At 45.2% G+C, this 19,020-nt stretch overlaps 1 protein-coding gene across 4 annotated transcripts in view; it reads left to right on the top strand.

Annotated features, from left to right (window-relative positions):
* EBF1 (EBF transcription factor 1) overlaps positions 1-19,020 on the top strand; it is a 394,775-nt gene that overhangs the window by 372,918 nt on the left and 2,837 nt on the right. For all 4 annotated transcript variants that reach the window (XM_033853521.2, XM_033853519.2, XM_033853517.2 and 1 more), the window contains exons 12-15: positions 5,722-5,787; positions 6,807-6,984; positions 7,651-7,830; positions 11,611-11,805. In XM_033853521.2, coding sequence (XP_033709412.1) covers positions 5,722-5,787; positions 6,807-6,984; positions 7,651-7,830; positions 11,611-11,805 — 619 coding nt within the window. The remainder of the gene's footprint in view (positions 1-5,721; positions 5,788-6,806; positions 6,985-7,650; positions 7,831-11,610; positions 11,806-19,020) is intronic.

Below are 19,020 nucleotides of genomic sequence, written 5' to 3'. Positions count from 1 at the left end.
TTCTTCGTCCCTCAAAACATTATTTTCTAACTGAGGGAGCATAAAGCCAAGCACAGGTTGTCTTCCCAAATTACAGAAGCATCCCTGGGCTTGAATTTTATGAGGGAGTTCCCAGAGTCTCAAAATCTGATCCTGAGATTTGAAATTAATGTTGTGTTGGTAAACGGGTAACCCATCTGGCTTTATGAGTTGGTCTACATGTGCTCTGAATGAAAGAGAGTTCAGGCCATCTCCCCTGCTCATCTGGGTTTGAATGACTCAAAACATGGAACTGGGTTTATAAATGGGCTCAGTATTGGGTGGTTAGACAGCCTTCCCGCCTTCCCGTTCTCTCTGGAAGGCTAGGTGGGCCCAGTGAATATGAGATTATTAGCAACACATTTGAGATCAGATGCTGCAGAGAAGATTCACATGGAAGGTGATTAATCCTCAGCGGGTTTACTGTCATGAAATGGAAGGAAAGGTGAATGAGCCATGTCTGCATATCAGACGTGATACGCCTGGTTCCTAAGAGTGTGCAAATACCTAAGTATTTCTAAGAGCCTAGGAGTATAGTTAATAAAAGGCTGACGTACATCAAGACAAACCTCATGTTGTTAGCAGCCTATAACTTGAGATAATGTCTGTACCCGACATGATTCATTATATTAATCACAAAATTAAAATGTAAGTACAAGCCAGCAGGAGTGAAGGAGCAAATTCACTTAAAAAAAAAAAGTGGTATTAAAAAACCCCCCAGTGATCAAGACTTGACCTTTGGGAATTTATATATTGGATTTAAAGGTCTAGAGCCAAATGCAGCACCAAATTTAAGTCTTCTGCTTTTATAAACTATGCCAAATACATGACTTGGTCATTTCCTCATGTAAATTAAGCACGTGCTTTTAAAAATCAGTAATGATCTTAGAATGAGCTCTTCAACAAGAATTTCTCAAGGGCTGTAGTTTGCTGAACATAGTGCTAGGGGCTTAGAGAAGGAGATTAGGACCTCAAAGAGCCTGTAGTCTGGTTGTGGAGATTGTAGGCTCACACATTTAAGACCAGAGCAAAATGACCCCCCAGTGTCCACTTCTGTGCAGTGCTGGGCAGTGCATTCAGCACTATTTTTCAGAGGAATGAGAGAGGTTAGGAGCTGGGGTCTCAGTGAAGGTGGAATTAGTTCTGATACGATAGTGTAATTATGAAGAGCTCAGGCTCTGATGTCTAACAGGCCTGAGATTGAATCCCTGCTCAGCCATTCATTAGTTGTGTGACGTCAGGGCAAGTTGGCGGACCTCTCTGAGTCTCAGTTTCCTCGTCTGCCAAATGGCGATACGGAGTCTCACCACAAAGACTGAATGAGTTAATGTTTTCCTTTCCATAAACAACAGTTATGTTTTCCACTACTCTACCACCACCACCAGCACCACCTTCATTATCAGGCCCTAGAGGATGGGAAGATATTGTAAATGGGCACAGACTGAAGCCAGCTTCCCAAATAAAGGCAAAATGAGTAAAGGTATGGAGATAGGAAGGAGCCCAACATGTTACTTCCAGGCTGGAGAGGACTAACTAGCCCAGAATAGAGGGCAGTTCTTCAGATGTTTAGGGAGAGGAGATTGGATAAAGAGGATAGGACCGGATGGTGGCGGAAATCTTTTGCAATTCCCACAGAACGCCGTACCTTAATTCTGGGAAGACAGGGTGCCTTGAAAGGTGCTGGAGAGTAATATCAGTGTGTGACTGCTGGGACAAGAGAAAGTTCAAAACTTATTTGCTAATTGATTGGGTTGCAACATACGAAGTAAAGCCAAGTCATCTCTCTGCATTTGTAGCCCATTCAGCACTTTCATTATAAAGGTTCCAAAACATGGTAAAACTTGTACCAATTATACTTGAACTGTTTCTCGAACCCCACTCATCCTTGAATCTTCCTAGTGTTCCTACTAACTCTAAGCAGATTTAGTATGGTTCATCCATTTTTTTTTTTTCTCTCCAGATCTCCATTCACATAATCATCAGTCGATGGTCATAGCAAGGCAGGTAAAGACAGGTTTTAATTGAGAAAGGAAATAGGTCAGCAAAGAGTTGTTGCAGTTTTTAAGGACTATACATTTTCTCTTTCTTTAAGAGAGAAGAAATCCAAAGCCATGAAAAGAAAAATAGTCTGACTCAGGATGTAGGTTGGAGAACAAGCATTAGCTCTATAAGGAGACTCTGAGGCTTTTCACTATTTAGGGTAGTGGTATTTGTCTTCTTAATTCCCCAATGGGATATGTATTTTTTTAATCCAAGGATAGGATTAATTATCTTGGAAGAGTCTAATCTCTACCCTCATGTTTTAGACCGCAAGCAGCGAGACGTTTTAAACATTATGAAAAGAAGAGACAATCTCTCCTGACAAATAAATGCTTTGAAAAATTAGATATTAGTACTTGTCAAGTGCTCTCTCTTTTCAGAAATACTAAAATTGCATATTAGAATGGAAGGATCCTTACACGATGCTCCCTCCTAAATGTCGCAAAAAATAAGACTTTAGGAACAATTTCAGAGACAAAAGATTATATGAAACATGCAGCTTGTCCCCTTATGGGAAATTTCTCTCTTTAACATCCCAGGCTCAATCATTTCCTAATGTGAAATTACAGAATTTTCAAATTACCATATAAAACTGCAAAAAAATTACACTTGTGACCACCGAAGAGATAGCATATACTATCAGTTTGATTTTAAGAGGCATACATCTTTTATACTACCTGTCATTTTTATAATGCCTTTTACAAATTTAATCAATACATTTTAACATTCTATATACTTTAAGTGCAATATACAATAAATATTCAAGTTTCATCTTAAACATGCTTTAGCCTTTAAATTGTTAAAACTGCAGTGCCCTTTCAATCTACTTACATAATGTCATAAAATATACATTTCAAGGTAAATGAAGTCAGCTACTTCAATTTAGTCCCTCAAACTGGTAGTAAATGAGAGGTTAACACTATGGTGCCAAAACCATTATTGAGTAAATTTAGCACCTTGGACAGCTCTGTAAAATCTTTATTGCTTTCCTGACCTGCTCGTCATGTTCTGTCTGTGTGTTCAGTGGCTCTCAGCTCTGATTGAAAGGCAATATATTAGATCCCCAACACAAACACGCTTGGGGGCTAGTTCACTGGGAGCATAATGACATGGAGGTGAGAGCAATTTTCTGGTCACCGAAATCCAAGCACCTTGCAGGTCCACTGCACTAACTCACAGAGGACCCAGAAATTTCCTTTCTCCTTCCCATTTGCAGAAATAACTAATGGAAGCTGAATCACATTGGCAAAGCTGAGCCAAAAGTGGACCCTCCCTTAAACCCCACAGTTGATACCACGATGAAGGACATTTTAAAATAGGCGAGATATCATTTAAGGGAGTCACTTCCAGGACACAACATCAGATTCACGCACTGTCCTCAAGACTGCTGGTCTGAAGCAATGCTGGCTGCTGACCCACCTACAGTGGCAACATGCCTAGTAGAAAGCACGTCCCGGCTCTTTGTATTGAAGGAGGCGGCAACTCTAGGAAGTGAGATGCACAAGCTTCATTTTCAGAGGATTGAATGGTGATGAGAGCCCTGGGTACTGAATAAGGAGAAAAAGGAACACTGTAGATTATGTTATTGAAAAATGTTATCACCAAAAATATATCGGTTTAAATATATTTATTTAAACCGATATATATATTTATACAGCCTACACTGATAGTTGGAATTTTTCAGGCACAAAAACTTCAAAGATCTTGGAGTTTATTGTGGAGTTTACCTTCCCTCATCCCTGGTTCTGTGAAATTAATTAAAAGAAGAAGCACTGCTCTAAATCCTCAGTGATACTGTTCCAAGATTGAAGTTTGCAAGTGCAGTTTCTGACTGCACCTTATCTTGCTTTTGACAGAGACTTGTATTTTTTTTTTCCCTGAAATGAAAAGAAAAATACCTTCTCTGCCAAGCCCAAACACTGGCATAAATATTTATTTGAAGAAATAAATGAATATAGACCCAGAGAAGTCAAATTTTGGTAAATAAGCTAACCTGATCCTGTTTTGTTTTCATCTTTCCTAAGAGCCAGATAAAGCCGTGAGGTTTTAGTGAAGGCAGCACAAGCTGATTGGATCTGGGGATAGGGTTTACTGTGCCCATACCATAGTAAATTATTAACTGCTGTTGTCAGACAGCACTGCAAACAAACAGTGGTAGATTATCTTGTAGCTTGCATTAAAAAAAATAAAGAAATTATTTCAGATGTATTGATTCAAACCCCATTGATTATATAATGTTTTTCACTCCTTATATGAAAAATAACAGAACTGTTTTATAAATGGGGTCTAGCAGCTTAAGGCAAGCATAAATGTTTATTGAGAACTGAAAACCCCTCTATCTCATTTTTGAATTTAGGACATTATATATGTCACAAGTAGTTACTGCAGTATGACAACTATTTTATCTTATAGAGAATTTAAAATCGAAAAATGCTAATATGTATCTAAAAGCGTGTCATTTCAAGAGTTGTTCAAGAATTTTTGAAGAGGCTATGGTGACAGCAAAATGAATGCAATTATATCCCTATTTTCTGATCAGCGTCTGCAGTATGTGAAAATTGAACAGCACTGCTTCTCCATGCAGAACTCTATTGTGTAAAATGTTTAAAGTTAAACTTCTTTTTGAAACTTTACCCACAGCAAAAAAAATTATAAACATATCTTCTTGCAAATCACTTCTGATAACCACACCACGCCTTCATGTTTGCTCCTCTGATAAACCTCCATTTTATTTGTATCAAGCTTAACTTTCCTTTTCACATTCCAGTATAAATGAATCTGCAGAAAATTAGGGCTGAATGAAGAGGGAACGATTTCTTGTGGTTAGAATGAAAAAAAATTACCACCACACACATTTTTGTAGAGCGCCCTATATTATTAGAAACAAGCATGCTATCTAAATATGGAAGCCCACCTAAATGAAAAGGAGACATTTTTTCTTCACCTGGAGTGAACAGTGGAGCATGTATCTAGAAGGAGAATTAATGAGCAAATGGGGAAAATGACAAACAATACTGAAATAGCAAAGAATTGCTAGAAGAGAAACAGACTCTGCCGGTCATGAAAACTGGTGCAGAGGGAGCTTCCAGGGGCAGGGAGAATTCTTTTGTGAGAACCTCTGACAAAACAGTGCATTGCCCCAGTAGATGGGTTTACTACATCGCTCCCTTATATCATGACTCTGCCGTGCAAGGGAGATAAACAAAAGAAGTTGAATGCTACATGCTTCTAGTTGCTGAAGATTGATTGGACATCTCTTGAAAATGACCTGTCTGATAAGGTCATGGTTCCTGGAATAAGCAGTTAAGTGCAAAATAAACACATCTCAGGGATTCATAACATGCACCAACTGACATCCATCATAGTAATCTAGTAAATGACCTCGCAATTGTATTCAGCAATAAACATATGAGTGCTTTATCGTGCTTATGGCGCACTATTGAGTGATGTATTTTATCTTGCAGTACCAATGATGCTCACCTTTTGACTTGATTAAGTGTGTACGTGAATAGGGATACATTGGTGATTTAATGACATTCGGGGGTTCTTTTAAAGCAGTGCGTTGGCAAAGGATGGCCAGAGGAAAGTGGTACGTGATCATGTGAAAAGATAATGACATCCTGCCTTCACTCAGAGGATTGTATCTGTTTTTCTCCTTGACAGGAAGTGATACTCAAAAGGGCTGCAGATCTGGTGGAAGCGCTGTATGGGATGCCACACAACAACCAGGTGAGCATAGTGGGTTTCGAACCTTCCACATTCAACTGAAGTGCCTGGAGTCCTTATTAGACTTATAAGTCCTTATTAGTCTTTATTAGAATGAAAAAGTATGAAAAATACAAAAGTTCTTGCACGAGTTCAGTGTGTAAGTCATTCGGACCTAACGGGTTGCAAGGCCATTCGCGTCTTCTCTCTTCTTTTGTAAATCTTTTAACGCCTTTTCTAGGGAATAATTTTTTCTTACGAGAAAAGGTACTTTATTTAAAAGGACTCTTCTGTGGGAATGTAGTTCATCACTGAAGAAGAGAGTTACCGGTGCTTGGTTTTATTCCTCTCAGGTTTTCAAGAAAATTTAGGAGGAAAAGGGGGATTTAATTTCTTCTCCTAAAAAGTATAATGAGGCCTGAATATTGTCTGCTTCTATTTCGTAGAGCAACTCCATGTATCTGACTCAACTTGCTCAGGAAACTGAGTCTGAGAAATCCTCCTTCCTTGCTTGTGTCATTTGAATCAGTGTCCAAGGGACACAGTCCCATTAATACTCAGGGACTCAGGGACACAGGTCATCATGTAAACTTGCCCTTAACTTCATATGGGGAGATGAGTCGCAGGGTGTGTGTGTGTGTGTGTGAGTGTGTGTGCGTGTGTGTGAACCCAGAGTTCTCTGTGTTACCTGTGGGGAAGGAAAGCCCCAGGTTGCTGTCCTGTACTGCGAGGTAGTATAGAGGGGACTGGCTGAGTTAATGGGCTTTCAGAGTCAGACGAACAGGGTTATGCAGCCCAGCTCTCTCCTTAAATAGGTAAGTGTCCTGAAGTGAGGTCTTGGCCTCTCTGAGCCTCAGTTGCCCCATCCGTGGTATGGGCGTGATGATGATGAGACTGAACACCCAGGTTGGTTGAGAGGGTTGCAGAAGTTAGTGCCGTTAACCGCGGAAAGCCCTAAGCACGGCCTGTAGTAAACACTTGGAACGTGGTACTCCTGGGAATCTGACTGGGCAGCTAAGGGGGATGTTCCTGTTACTTTTCAGGAGATTATTCTGAAGAGAGCAGCTGACATCGCAGAGGCCCTGTACAGTGTCCCCCGCAACCACAGCCAGCTCCCGGCCCTCACTAACACCTCGGTCCACGCGGGAATGATGGGCGTGAATTCCTTCAGTGGACAACTGGCTGTGAATGTCTCCGAGGCGTCGCAGGCTACCAATCAGGGTCAGGAGCCCCACTCTTCCCCTCCCCATTTCCCTGCCCCTTCCCAACCTCAAGCTACCCCACCCCCATTTATTTGGCACAAAACAGTGTTTATTTTTAAAAAGGCTTTTTTTTCCCCCCCAAAAGGGGAGATTCCTAGTCTGTGTGTATCAGATATTACTGTAGAATTTTGGTTCTAGCCATCATGTCTGGTAATTTGGTGGAGGTGCTAGAAAGAATGCATGCATTTAGTTACCTCACCATTTGACTTTTCACTGTAAACCATGAATGACAGATCACAAGGAGGGGTGGAACTAAAGTTCTGGAGGGGCCAAAGCACATCATCCTTGCCCAGGGAGTAGGAACCGGTTACCTCCAGGGTAGTATGTCTCTTAGATTGGGATTTATTTCTGTTCCCAAATGATAAGTGATTGATAGGTCCTGCATTGCCACTTCTCACAGGCCCGCTAAGTATCTATGATCTCCTGAGAAATGTGTCTTTTGCTCGCTTCCCATTTTAATCACGGTGCTAGCACCACCAATCCAGCCATGAACCACCTGGCCCCTTCCCTTCAGGATGCAGCGATGGGGCAAGAAACAGAGACCTTCCTTTCCCCAAGCTTCTCAGACCCGCCACCCATCCGCCACCCACCCAACCTCATCCTTGGTTTTGCCCCCGCCCCTCAGGTTTCACCCGCAACTCAAGCAGCGTATCACCACATGGGTACGTGCCGAGCACCACCCCTCAGCAGACCAACTATAACTCGGTCACCACGAGCATGAATGGATACGGCACTGCCGCCATGTCCAATTTGGGCGGCTCCCCGACCTTCCTCAATGGCTCAGCTGCCAACTCGCCCTATGCCAGTAAGTAGAGATGTGTGTCCTGTGTTTCTGCACACTTTTGCTCTAAGAACTGGGCGTCGTGCTGTGTGGCCCACTGTGCAGGTCTCCCCGGTCCCCAGTCTGAGGGCCCCTGCCCCGCCAGGTGATGGGACCAAAGCCAGCACTGTCCCCGGCAGGAATCTCTGCCCTCCTTGCTCACCGTCCTCCCCATCTCCCTCACAGAACTCGGCTGCAACCCAAACAAACAGCAGCGTGATGTCATTGCAGGAACCCAAGCTTCCAGTCAGATGGAGTTGGGTTTGACTCTTTCTTCTACCAGTTGCTGACTGGTGGCTGCGGGCAGGTTCATCTCCCCTCTAAACCTCAGTTTTCTTTATCTGTAACACGGGGAAGGAACCAGTACCCGCTCCCATACAGTTGTTGTGAGACTTGGATAAAATAAGGTACGTAATGAGCTCGTCCTGAGGCCTGGCGCATAGGAGATGCATTCAACAAATCTAGGTACTAATGATAATGACAGAATGATATTAGGTGGTGCTGGTAGTGTAGCATACTAACAACTATCCAAACTTGAAATCTCTTTTTTTAGTGCTTGGAAAGTGTTTCCCCTTTGTGTTCGATATGTACAAAGAAAAAACGAAAACTGAACAAATCAAAAAACACACATTATTTTTTTCCAAAAATTTGGCATGATGAAAAAAAATTACGCACACACAAGAAATTGTTCTTTGGTGTCTCGTCCCTGTCTTACAGAAGCTTAGCTTAAAGGATTTTTTTGTGCACTGTTTAGATTGCATCTAAAGAACCTCAGGGAACTGGCATCTTTACATATAAAATGTCATAGGCTGTGTTTGCGCAATCTCTTTGTCGCCCTTTGAGGAGCTTTACATAGAATACCAGGTTCATCTTGGACAATGTGGGTGGCTCTTCCGGTGTATAAAATATGTAAACTCTTAGAATTTTGTGGGATGATAGCCGCTGTGTTGTTTGTTAAATGAAAGAATGGTCATGTTTTTAAAATGAGAGTCTCAGCTAAAAATACGGAAAAGGATGCTTTCTCTGATGATAGTGGAAATGTGGAGTGTGCTAGGCTGTTGAAAAAGGAAAGATCATTCTTGGCCTTTGTGAGAAGTTATTTCTGAAAGTAATACTTAGGGCCATTTACCTTCTTGGTGAATCTGTAGGCTCAGGGTGTCCTGTGTTTCTGCACATTTTTGCTAAATCTCTATATTTCTTTATTTCTACTTGATCTGCTTGGAATCAGCAGCTTGTTGAACATTTAAAATCCCCCCTAATAATCTGCATAGATTACGTCTGTCTGCTTGAGCATCAGTGTTTGGGGTCAGTTTCACATTAGATTTTGATTCATCAAAAAATTGTTTCTCACAGATCTATCATTTCAGTGTCCTCCCTTCTACTCAATCAGAAAATGTTTCAATCATGACCTGAAAATTAAAAGGTGGCGTTCTTAATTAAATCAATAACCTAATCGCTACGTGGCAGCAATTCAGTTGAGGGGCTTGGATTGCTGTGTCTTCCCAAGCCCTTGCAGACACCCAGCGACTTGAGCCTGAGATTGCATCCGTCAGACCACGAAACTTCGAACATTTAATTTCCATTAATTGATTTCCTCAGTGCTCACAAATATAGTATTAAATTCTCAAACAGGCTCTCAGATGGGACAGTTTTATCTGCATAAATGCAAATAAAACAATAAACACAAAGCCCAGCTGATTTGACTTTTTGTCTCCATAATATTTAATTATTCATAAACCACTCATGTTGAAAAATTCCAAACAGAATAGAAAATAATATAAGACATTCCACTGGTGAACACACTTTCTGGTATAGTGGCTGATATCTAATCATGTTATAACAAATGGAACTGCCTGACTATATTTCACCCCTTCCTCTGGTAACGCCCCCTCCCCAAACTCCCCACCTCTAAATACACACAATGATCGCATTTGCCAAGGAGATTAATTGCCTTCCTCAGTGAACCAGCAGGATTTCAAGTCTACGAATATTTAAAAAATCAAACCTCCAGTGCAGGAGTTTTGCAATTTAAATGGGTGTTATTATTGAGCGTATTTTCACATTTACAAATCCTCAGAGATGTATAAAAATGCTGGTCTCATTAAAAGAAAAAGTACAGTTTAGAAAATGTTTGTGAAAATTCTGATGATGGCGGCTCTGGGTTCTGCTCCATAAAGCATCCAGTGCGTCTGGATTGTGTAGTGCTGAGGGCCGATTACGAGGGGTCATTTCCCCTACCCCCCACCACCCCGATGCCAATTGCTGCCTGTGACCGATTTGATAACCACTTCCCTAACTTTCCAAAGCCAGTAGGCCGAGGCGGAGGCCACCTAACTGGCAATTTGGACTCTGGTGTGCTCATGGGAAGGTGCCTGTCCGATGGCAATCTGTTTGCTTAGCAGGGTAGCCCAGTAGAAAGAGCACTGCATTTGGGTTTGGTTCCTGGCCTCACCTTCCAGCTATGGCCCTGGGGCAAGTCACTGGACTATTTTCTGAGTCTCAGCTCGCTGGGTTTGCTCAGGTGTCAAAAGGATGTAATAGGTCCCAATTTAAGCTTGCTTGGCCAATGACATAGATGAAAAAGATGTGAAGATTCTTGCAGGTGATAAAGCAATATATAAGGTTTATGACATAATGTGAAAAATAATACAGTGAAGGAGGAAGTGCCTAGAATTTGAACTAAGTTGCCTGAAAATCATCAGGCAGGATTCATACTTTTTCCCAGGAGACGGAGGAAATGGAAGGTGAGTGTGTGATGGCACCAGTCCTGAGTGTAGAGGGCTTTCATGTGCTCAAAATCTGTCTCCTAAAGTGACCTGAGATTATTAGCAACTATCAAAAGATGAATGAAAGGCCGGGCAGAGAGGACTGTGGTTGGTGGAGAACGTGCATCGCCCAAACTCTTTCGTCTCCCCAAGCAGCTAGGTTTTCTCTCTCTCTCAACTGCCGAAGGTCTCCTATCATTGCTAATTCACGTCCCCACCACTCCCAGACTGTGAGTATTTACATAAGGCTCCGATCCTGCTGCTTATTAGTTCACACTCATCTCTGTACAGCTCCGCGGGGGATAGAGAGAATTTGAAACTTTGACTTGTAGTCCTGCGTTATTCACACGTGTTGCACGTGGCAGACTGTTTACCCGCCTGGCTTCCGACCTACCTCTGTCTGTCTTGTGGAGCATGAAGATACAGTCATATCCTTCAGGAAGCTGTAGCTCCATGGGGAGACAGGCGACACACACACACCACCATCTGCCAGTGCCTTAAGCTGGAATCCTGGTGTTGCCTTCAACTCACTCTTCTTCCTCACACCTCTCCTTCCACTGGTGACCACACTCTCTCAGGTTGGCTTCCTCCTGTCTCTTGTATCCCCAGACCCTTTGCTAGAACCTTAGTTTAGGCCCTACCTGCAATGCTTCCCCTGACACCTCCTCCATGAAGCCTTCTTTGGTCTCCCTTCCCTGCCTCCCCAGAGTTGGCCATACTCACCTTTGAGGCTATCATGTGGTACTCTACCCCTTATAAGAGCGCTCTTGTTTCCTGGCTTGGGGTGCTCTAGCACGCTGCCTGGTACATAGTCGGCCTACAACAAAAGGAAACACATGCTGAGTACCAAATGATGAGAGCAGACAAGACCCTCAGAGTTCAGGGAAGGCTCCTTCTAGAAGGGCGGCCTGAGAAGGATGGGTGTCAGGGTCGGAGCTGAGATGCCTTGTGTCAGGACACCAGGAGAGGCACTGATTTCTCTTTTCCCATTGCCCCTTAGTCGTGCCATCCAGCCCCACCATGGCCTCCTCCACAAGCCTCCCCTCCAACTGCAGCAGCTCCTCCGGCATCTTCTCCTTCTCACCAGCCAACATGGTCTCAGCCGTGAAACAGAAGAGTGCTTTTGCGCCTGTGGTCAGACCCCAGACCTCCCCACCTCCCACCTGCACCAGCACCAACGGGAACAGCCTGCAAGGTAAGCCCCAGGCCCCACCCGGGCCAACCAGACGCCCTGACTCACCTTCCCAGGGCCTGAAGCAGATGCGCCACTGTTGCGAGGGGATCGGCCTGGGGCCTGCCTGCTTCTGTCCACCCTCATCTATTCTGTTCCTTTGTGTTCGCCCTCGTCGGCCCTGGTCCCTGACGCGCCCCCCTCCCCCGCCGCCCCCCGTCCCCGGCATCCCTCCTCTGCTGGAGTTGCCTGAGCAGTTCTCTTTCCAACTCCAGCAATTCTGCTCAGGCCTGGGATTTGCTTGAGAATACTGTTTCCACTTACTAATGCCATGGTTTCTCTTTCCTCTCTCATTCCCTGTGGTCGCCATAATCAGATCAGTCTTTTGTGGACTCTAGCAAGTTCTCCACTGCAGGGTCTCTCCCGGGACTGGCCTTCTCCTGAAGTAGGTTCCCTTCCTGTTGCCTGTGTCAGCATGCACATTTGGTGGGGCTGATAATGGGGAGGGGGTGAGTTGGCCAAGCCAGAGCCCTGAGGCTACAGCATCTTAGACCAAAGACCCAAGACTTACTACTGGGAACCAGAAACCCTGAAGTGCTACTAGAGGACTCTGGTTCATATCAAAACTGTTCGATTTCCTCCCCCTCATGGAATATGGAAAATAACAGAGTAACCAAATTTGAGGTGACCTTTCTATTCATTGAGAAGAAACCCAACCTTTTAAGACGGGTCCCACCATTTCTTACACTTTTCTTACTGGCACTGAGTTGTGGCGTTGACCCGCATGACCCCCCTCCTTCCCCACAGTGGGATCGTGTGATCAGCACTCAGAGCCCCTACCTTAGAGACGAGAAAGCGAAAGGTCAGCGAGGTCATGGAGTGGCTTGACTTCCGACAGGGGTGGGTGGCAGAGGCTGGCTTCAAACCCAGGCTCGAGAGTTCATCTCCTCCCTCCAGCTTCCAGGCACTTTACTGCTCAGAGCGGGTAAACGGGATGTATCCAGGATTCGTAAGGCAGCTGGCAGGGAAGTAAGATCAATAAAATCATCAGCTGCCATTCCTTGAGCGCTGACCAGTGCTCAGCACTGAGCCTGCCTTATCCTATTTAATCCTCACAACTTCCTGATGAAACATGAGGACAATTATGCTCTCCACTGTACAGAGGATAAAACTGAGGCATAAGGAGAGAAAACACCTGCCCATAGGCATAGCCAGAAACAGTGGGGATGAATATAAACCCTCAGGGTCTATGCCCTAACCCTTAGCCTACCCAGTGCCCCGCGGAGCCTTCCTTCACAGCCGGCTTGCCCATCTTCACTGGTGGAGGTGAGTCATGGAGGTCGAGAGGGGTCAGGGGGGCAGCCCTGTTTCTTATATCTCTATCTATTTATACTTCTATACACGTACTCTGTACGGGACACGTTACACTGATGTAAACTTACATCCATTCTCTTGAAGACCCTATGAGGTTGGTACTACTCCCATTATATAGATGAGGAAATCAAGGCCCCGTTTGCTCAAGGTCACATATCTAGTAATAGTGGAGCCCAAACTGAACCCCATCTGTGTGACTCCTGAGCCTGAGCTCCTGCTTCCTTTTCTGACTCCATAAGGGCTCAGCAAGGCACTCCTCGGAGACCTGCTGGCCAGTCTGCCCAGCACAGCCAAGGTCAGTGCCCCTGCCCCCTCCCTGAAATATACATACACTGCAAAGCCATCTTCTTAGAGGGAAAAGGAAGATGATCGGACTGTGGAACGACATTTCAGGCAACGTTCCTTGTGATAGGAAATGCCCACCCCACAAAGGGGAGCCACCCATTCACGCAAGTCTCTTCTTCCGCTAAAAATAATGCCTTGGCACGCACAGTACACCCCCAGCTGGCAAACTGAGGCTATAACGCTTAAGCGAACGTAACTTATAACGGGTTTAAGTAAGGATAAAACCCATGGAAAGCAGAAATCTACCATTCTTGAACTGCCAATCACAATGCTTGTTAAACACAGACCTGACGTCAGGAAGAAGGTATAATGGGGTTTGTAATCCGCCGTGGAGGGCTGGCGCTTGAGAAGAAAAGGCCCATGGCCCTTGCAGGGTCACAGCTGTATCACTGGCCACCGGTGACTGAAGTGGGCAGCTGTTCTGTGAGGCCGAGTGTCTTTTCATGCCATGTGGGCCGAGGAGGGAGCAGGAAGGGACTGAAAGTAGGGACTCAGCTTGAGTTTTAGAACCTCCTGGATCTAGGGAACATCGGGTGGTGTGGGGGGGTGTGTGGGTGTGTACACTTAAGTAATGATGAAATGGCATCAAGACAGGGACACATAGAAAGTCTGTGCATCTGTCACCCCCAGGGCATCTCTAACCCATGTCTGCACAGATTCCGAAAGTACAGAGACTGCTCCCCGCTTCTCATCAGCGGCTGAGTCTCCGTCTCGTTTCTAATGCACAGCTCACAGCTGGGAGGGTTTAGGGGGACACGCTTTGTGCTGGATTTGCTATTGTGGATGACGCTGCCCTTTCCTTCTAGTTGAGCACGTGTCCCGGGGACGCTTTCTGGTGGTTTTTGTTTTTCCAGTACTGTCATGTACCAAACGTCCCTAGTTTGGGGGAGGTGGCAGCAGAGGAGGAATGAGTCGAGAAATGAAAGTCACGTTAACTGATACCACCTTGGAAGCTGTCCTCCCTCCTGCCCACTCCACTCTTCACCATCCACCCGCCAGGCAGGGCCCACACACCTGGGGTCACACGTCTGTCCTCTGCACGCTGTCCCTGCGGACACGGGTGAGATGCAGCACGGTTTTCAGGGAGCTCTTGCCTTGGAGTCTCCCCTGAGAAAAGTGACATTCTGACTGGAGGCTGCTAGACCCATAACTAAAGAATTACTTCATCTTCAGCTGTCTAAATTCCACTTCTATTAAAAAAAAAGAAAAGAAAGGACACAGGTGGGTTGTAGAATTGAGGGTGAGGATCTCTGAAGTGTTGCAGCCCTCCTCCTTTGCATTGTTACAGTAACACCTGCTTCATTTGGACCCACCTCGTTCAGAATTGTGATCATTAAGACAGGGCAGGTGACGAAGGAAGAGTTGGTTAAGCAAACTGACCACATAAACAAGATTAGAGGTGACACATTTAGGTTGTTTTAAGTGTTTTAAAGGTCTTTTTACCTCCAGCTATCACTCTTAATTGTCCATCGTTCTTTTTTTTTTTCAAGCCAACTCCTTAGAGGCCCTTTTCGCTACCAGCCCTTTCTCAGCCTCCTCTGGTGACAGCACTCACGTTTATTCCCCAACAGATACGCACTGTGGTCTCACGTGATGGTGATGACAATGGTCACAGCCACTAATGTGGGAGGGAGGGCTTCTTCCCAGCCTGGCTTTTTCACTGTCTCATGTGTTCCTCCCAACCAGTCTTAGATATAGGCTGTCTATTGTCCCCATCGTACAGATGCAGAAACTGAGACAAAGCCAAGCTGGCTCATCCAGAGTTACGCAGCTAGCACGTAGGGGGAGCTTGGGGTTAAATCCCAGGCTGACTGACTACTGTATCAGCCCTGTGCTAAATGAAATGGTCGTAGTCAAGCCACTGGGCTAGGACCATGTGGACCAGCAAATGCTGACCTTAAAAGCTTTTCCTGCGTTAGGGGAAACATGACACCAGGGGAAAGAAAGCAGATCTGTCTGGGAGAGGCTGGATGCCCAGCTGTGGAAGTTCAGAGGAGGGAAAGATTAGGGGGAGTTCAGAGCAGCCTAGTGGAGAAGGGTGCCTTTGAACTGGACCTTGGGTGAAGGTCAAGTAGGATTTGGGTCCAGGGAGATGGGGGAGGAGCATTTCAGGCAGAAGGATCAAGGATAACCTGAGCCAGAGTCATGTGTAGGGGGCTGTGCACCCTTCTGCAGCACAGGCACCAAGAAGCAGGGAGAAGCTTGAACAGGAAGTCCTTACCTGGGAGTCAGAAGTTCCATTCTTTACTGATACTTTAAAATTCACAGTTTCTACTGTGATTCCAACTGGTTTTCTCTCCCAGGTAGCTAAAACCTTTGACGATTTACGATTCGTCTGAGAAATTTTTTAGGACAAAGCAACTCTATCTCAGTACTTCTGGGGTCCCATAGATGTTCTGTTAAAAAAAAAAAGAAAAAGAAAATGTTATGGTCAAACAAACCTAGAAGTTGGTGTTTACTGCATCACTGTCTTGGAGTCACAATGCACGTATGTTTAACTAAAGGCTCTGAGACACCCTGCGGTTAAAGATAAAAAGAGTCTCCCATTCTGTTCTCTGCACCTCTTTGCCCACAGAACACTTTTCCGAATGTTAACACCAGTGAACATCCCATGAAACACTTGGGAAATTCAGACATATTTTGAATTTAAAGACAAAAACACAGAGAAATCTCCTTCCATTCTTATGTAGATAATGTCACTGATCAATCCTGATCTTAGAGTCCCCAAGTGTGTCTGTTTTCAGAGCCCAGAGACCTGAGTCACTTCGTACGCTCAGCTATTGTCCTGGAGACATCCTTTCCCTTCTCCTAAAGATGTGCCCCTACACATGGATTCTCCGCAATTTCAGGCCTCAAAGGACTTCACTAATCAAGAGACAGGCAGCCCCAAGAATGCTGTCACCATGCCATTGGACCTGTCCCCAATGTGGGGAGTTGAAACCCCAACCATGTCCCAGACAGTCTCCGCAGCGAAGAATTAAAAACAAAAAGGCCAGAGTGATTTTACAAAAATTGTCCGCACACTGTGCCGCTTTCCTTCCCCACCTCCCTGAAGCGCAGGCTGGCTGGCCTCACCCAACTATCTGCAGCCTGGTAGCAAATCTCCTGGAATTGTCTTTCGCTCCACGCATATGTTCAGTTTGTGCAAGCTCTCCCCCCCATTCTGTTCCTGATTAGCTCCTCATTCTTTCTTACACATATGGTGGTTCAAGGAAGACCACATTCCACCCTCTCGCTCCAAACTCTCCCAGCTCGGCAAAACTTTCCGTTTTGTCTTTGTTCTTATCACACTGAAAAATGCACTGCCTCTCAAGCCAGTAGTTTTCTGCGCTCTGGTCAGGGCACGTGCTCACCCAGCAGCCAGGGGAATGGCAGAGCCTCCTCCGTCTTGTGATGTCTTTGGCACATGTTACTGAGACTGTCGTGTCCTCATGGGAATCTTCACGGGCCCTACTGGGCCAAGTGCGTGTGCCAGTGGCATTTCTGGAACATTCTAAGCCTGAAACAGCCATCCCTCTCACCCACGTAAGTAATCTTGGGGATTACAGCACGGATACAAGAAAAACAGCTTCTAACATTCCGGGAGCTTCCCTGTAGTCGTGCAATGAGGTTTCTTTATTAAACGGCCACTTTAGAGGTGCCTAAATTCAGAGGCCACAAAGGGAGCTCCTTTCCCAAAATCTACTCATCCGTGAGGGTTCTGCGTCTGGACTTTAGGAAGTGACCGATGAGATTTAGGGAGCTGTAACCCCCTGATATTATGTGCAAAACTCTGGGTGTAAGTACCTCTGGGGCTTCTTCTGGAGAGAGGTTCCCTGGCTTTTGTTAGACCCCCAGAGGAATCTGAAGGCCAACGGAGCAAAGGTAGGAAACTGCGGGCAGACCACAGCCAGCCCTAGATACCCCCAGATATGTACAGTTGTTCATTTGGTGTTAATTTTAACTTTTTGCTAACACATATAGACTGGGCTATTTTATCTTTTAAAAAATCCACCTGCCCACCTTCTCTAGAAGTAATTGGAAAGCTGGGTGGCTGTGAGCAGGCATTCCTGCACGGCAGCACCAGGGCAGCGTTTAGAGTGCCACCCACCCTACAGACCTCAGTCCACGCTGAGGGGACCTTGCTCACTCATGATCCCAGCCTGGGCTCTCAAGGTGCTGGACGTTTTGACTCCTGTGTTCCAGACTAAGAAGCAGTTATCTGTGGACTCGCAGCACATCACTTAGCTTTGCTTTATAGCTTTTAATGTGGCCCTAATAGAAGTTTTATCTAATTGATCTAACATACTATTCAGGTAGCAGAACACTGAGTAGCTCTTTTTTAAAAAAATTCTGGTCATCTAGAATTTAAAAAAAAAAAATCCAGATGTTTTTAGGGCCCAGCTGATACATTCTGGCTGGGTCCACTGACGGTAGTAGCAGGAAGTTGGTCAGTTTTCTACTTTGCTTTGTATCATATTGACGCTGCCTGATGTATGCTGCAGGAGACTGCCCTTTAATGCCAGGCACACACAGTAGATTTTGGCGGAAGGCATAAGGAGACACGCTTATTTTGCCAGAGGGTTAGAACTCCCACGGAAAGCCCCGCCTTTAGTAAAGGTGCCTGGACGCACCTCCAGCCTGGAGGAAAAGATCCTTAGGGAGGCAGGACCATGCTGAGCTGTCACACCGCAAAGACCCTCTTGCTCCCGCTACCTCCCCCTTGCCTTTGGAGCTACAGCATCTTGAATTCTCAAGGCTTGGATTGAAAGACCCAGCTCCCCATTTCAGTCAAATCCAGGGCTCACTTGAATCTTAAGGGGACTGCATCTCCAGTGGATCCCAAACCTTTGGGGGTTTAAGTTGGTCTGCATTTGGCAAGTGACACTTCCTGTTTCTAAGAAAAATGGCTTATGATGGCTTACAAAAAAGACTCCAGGAGCTTTTGGACTGCGAAACGGCTCTTGCAAAACAACATGTGGATGATTTACGTGTAAATGAATCAGAAACATGTGGATTAAATTTCCTTGTGAATACAGATGGGTTTAAAAATTAACGGAAAAAGTGTTTGGCAAAATACTTTTTTTAAAAAAATTGAATTGAAAATGCCAGGGCTGGGGTAGGGGAAGCAGAGGAACGTGGGGCGCACAGGGCTCACAGCCTCACCTGGCCTTCCGACGTCTACTGCAGGATTTGTGGTAGTTGGGGCTCGCTTACCAACAAAGGCACATTCTCGCAGACGTGAGAGTTGGGAAGTTTACAGGGTCACTTCCTAGATGCAGTCACCACTGACAAGGACATTCATTTAAATTTAGAATTGCCAACAAAAAGAAAGCAATGACTTCCTCTCTCTGCCTGACAGGATGTTAAGCCATCATTGGGAGCCAAAGATGGCTGCCTCTTGCTTCTAATGTAAGCATCGCTCTCCTCTCCACATACTTCAAAGTTGCCATCCGGAACGCTGCACTCATCCCTTTATTCCTCATACCCATCCTGTGAAGTGTTCCATATCGGATGGTACCTAGTTCATGAGGAAACACA

Source organism: Tursiops truncatus, chromosome 3, assembly GCF_011762595.2.
Source record: "Tursiops truncatus isolate mTurTru1 chromosome 3, mTurTru1.mat.Y, whole genome shotgun sequence".
Taxonomy (NCBI): domain Eukaryota; kingdom Metazoa; phylum Chordata; class Mammalia; order Artiodactyla; family Delphinidae; genus Tursiops; species Tursiops truncatus.
Note: the sequence above shows the minus strand (reverse complement) of the source record. Positions and strands in the feature narration are given on the sequence as shown.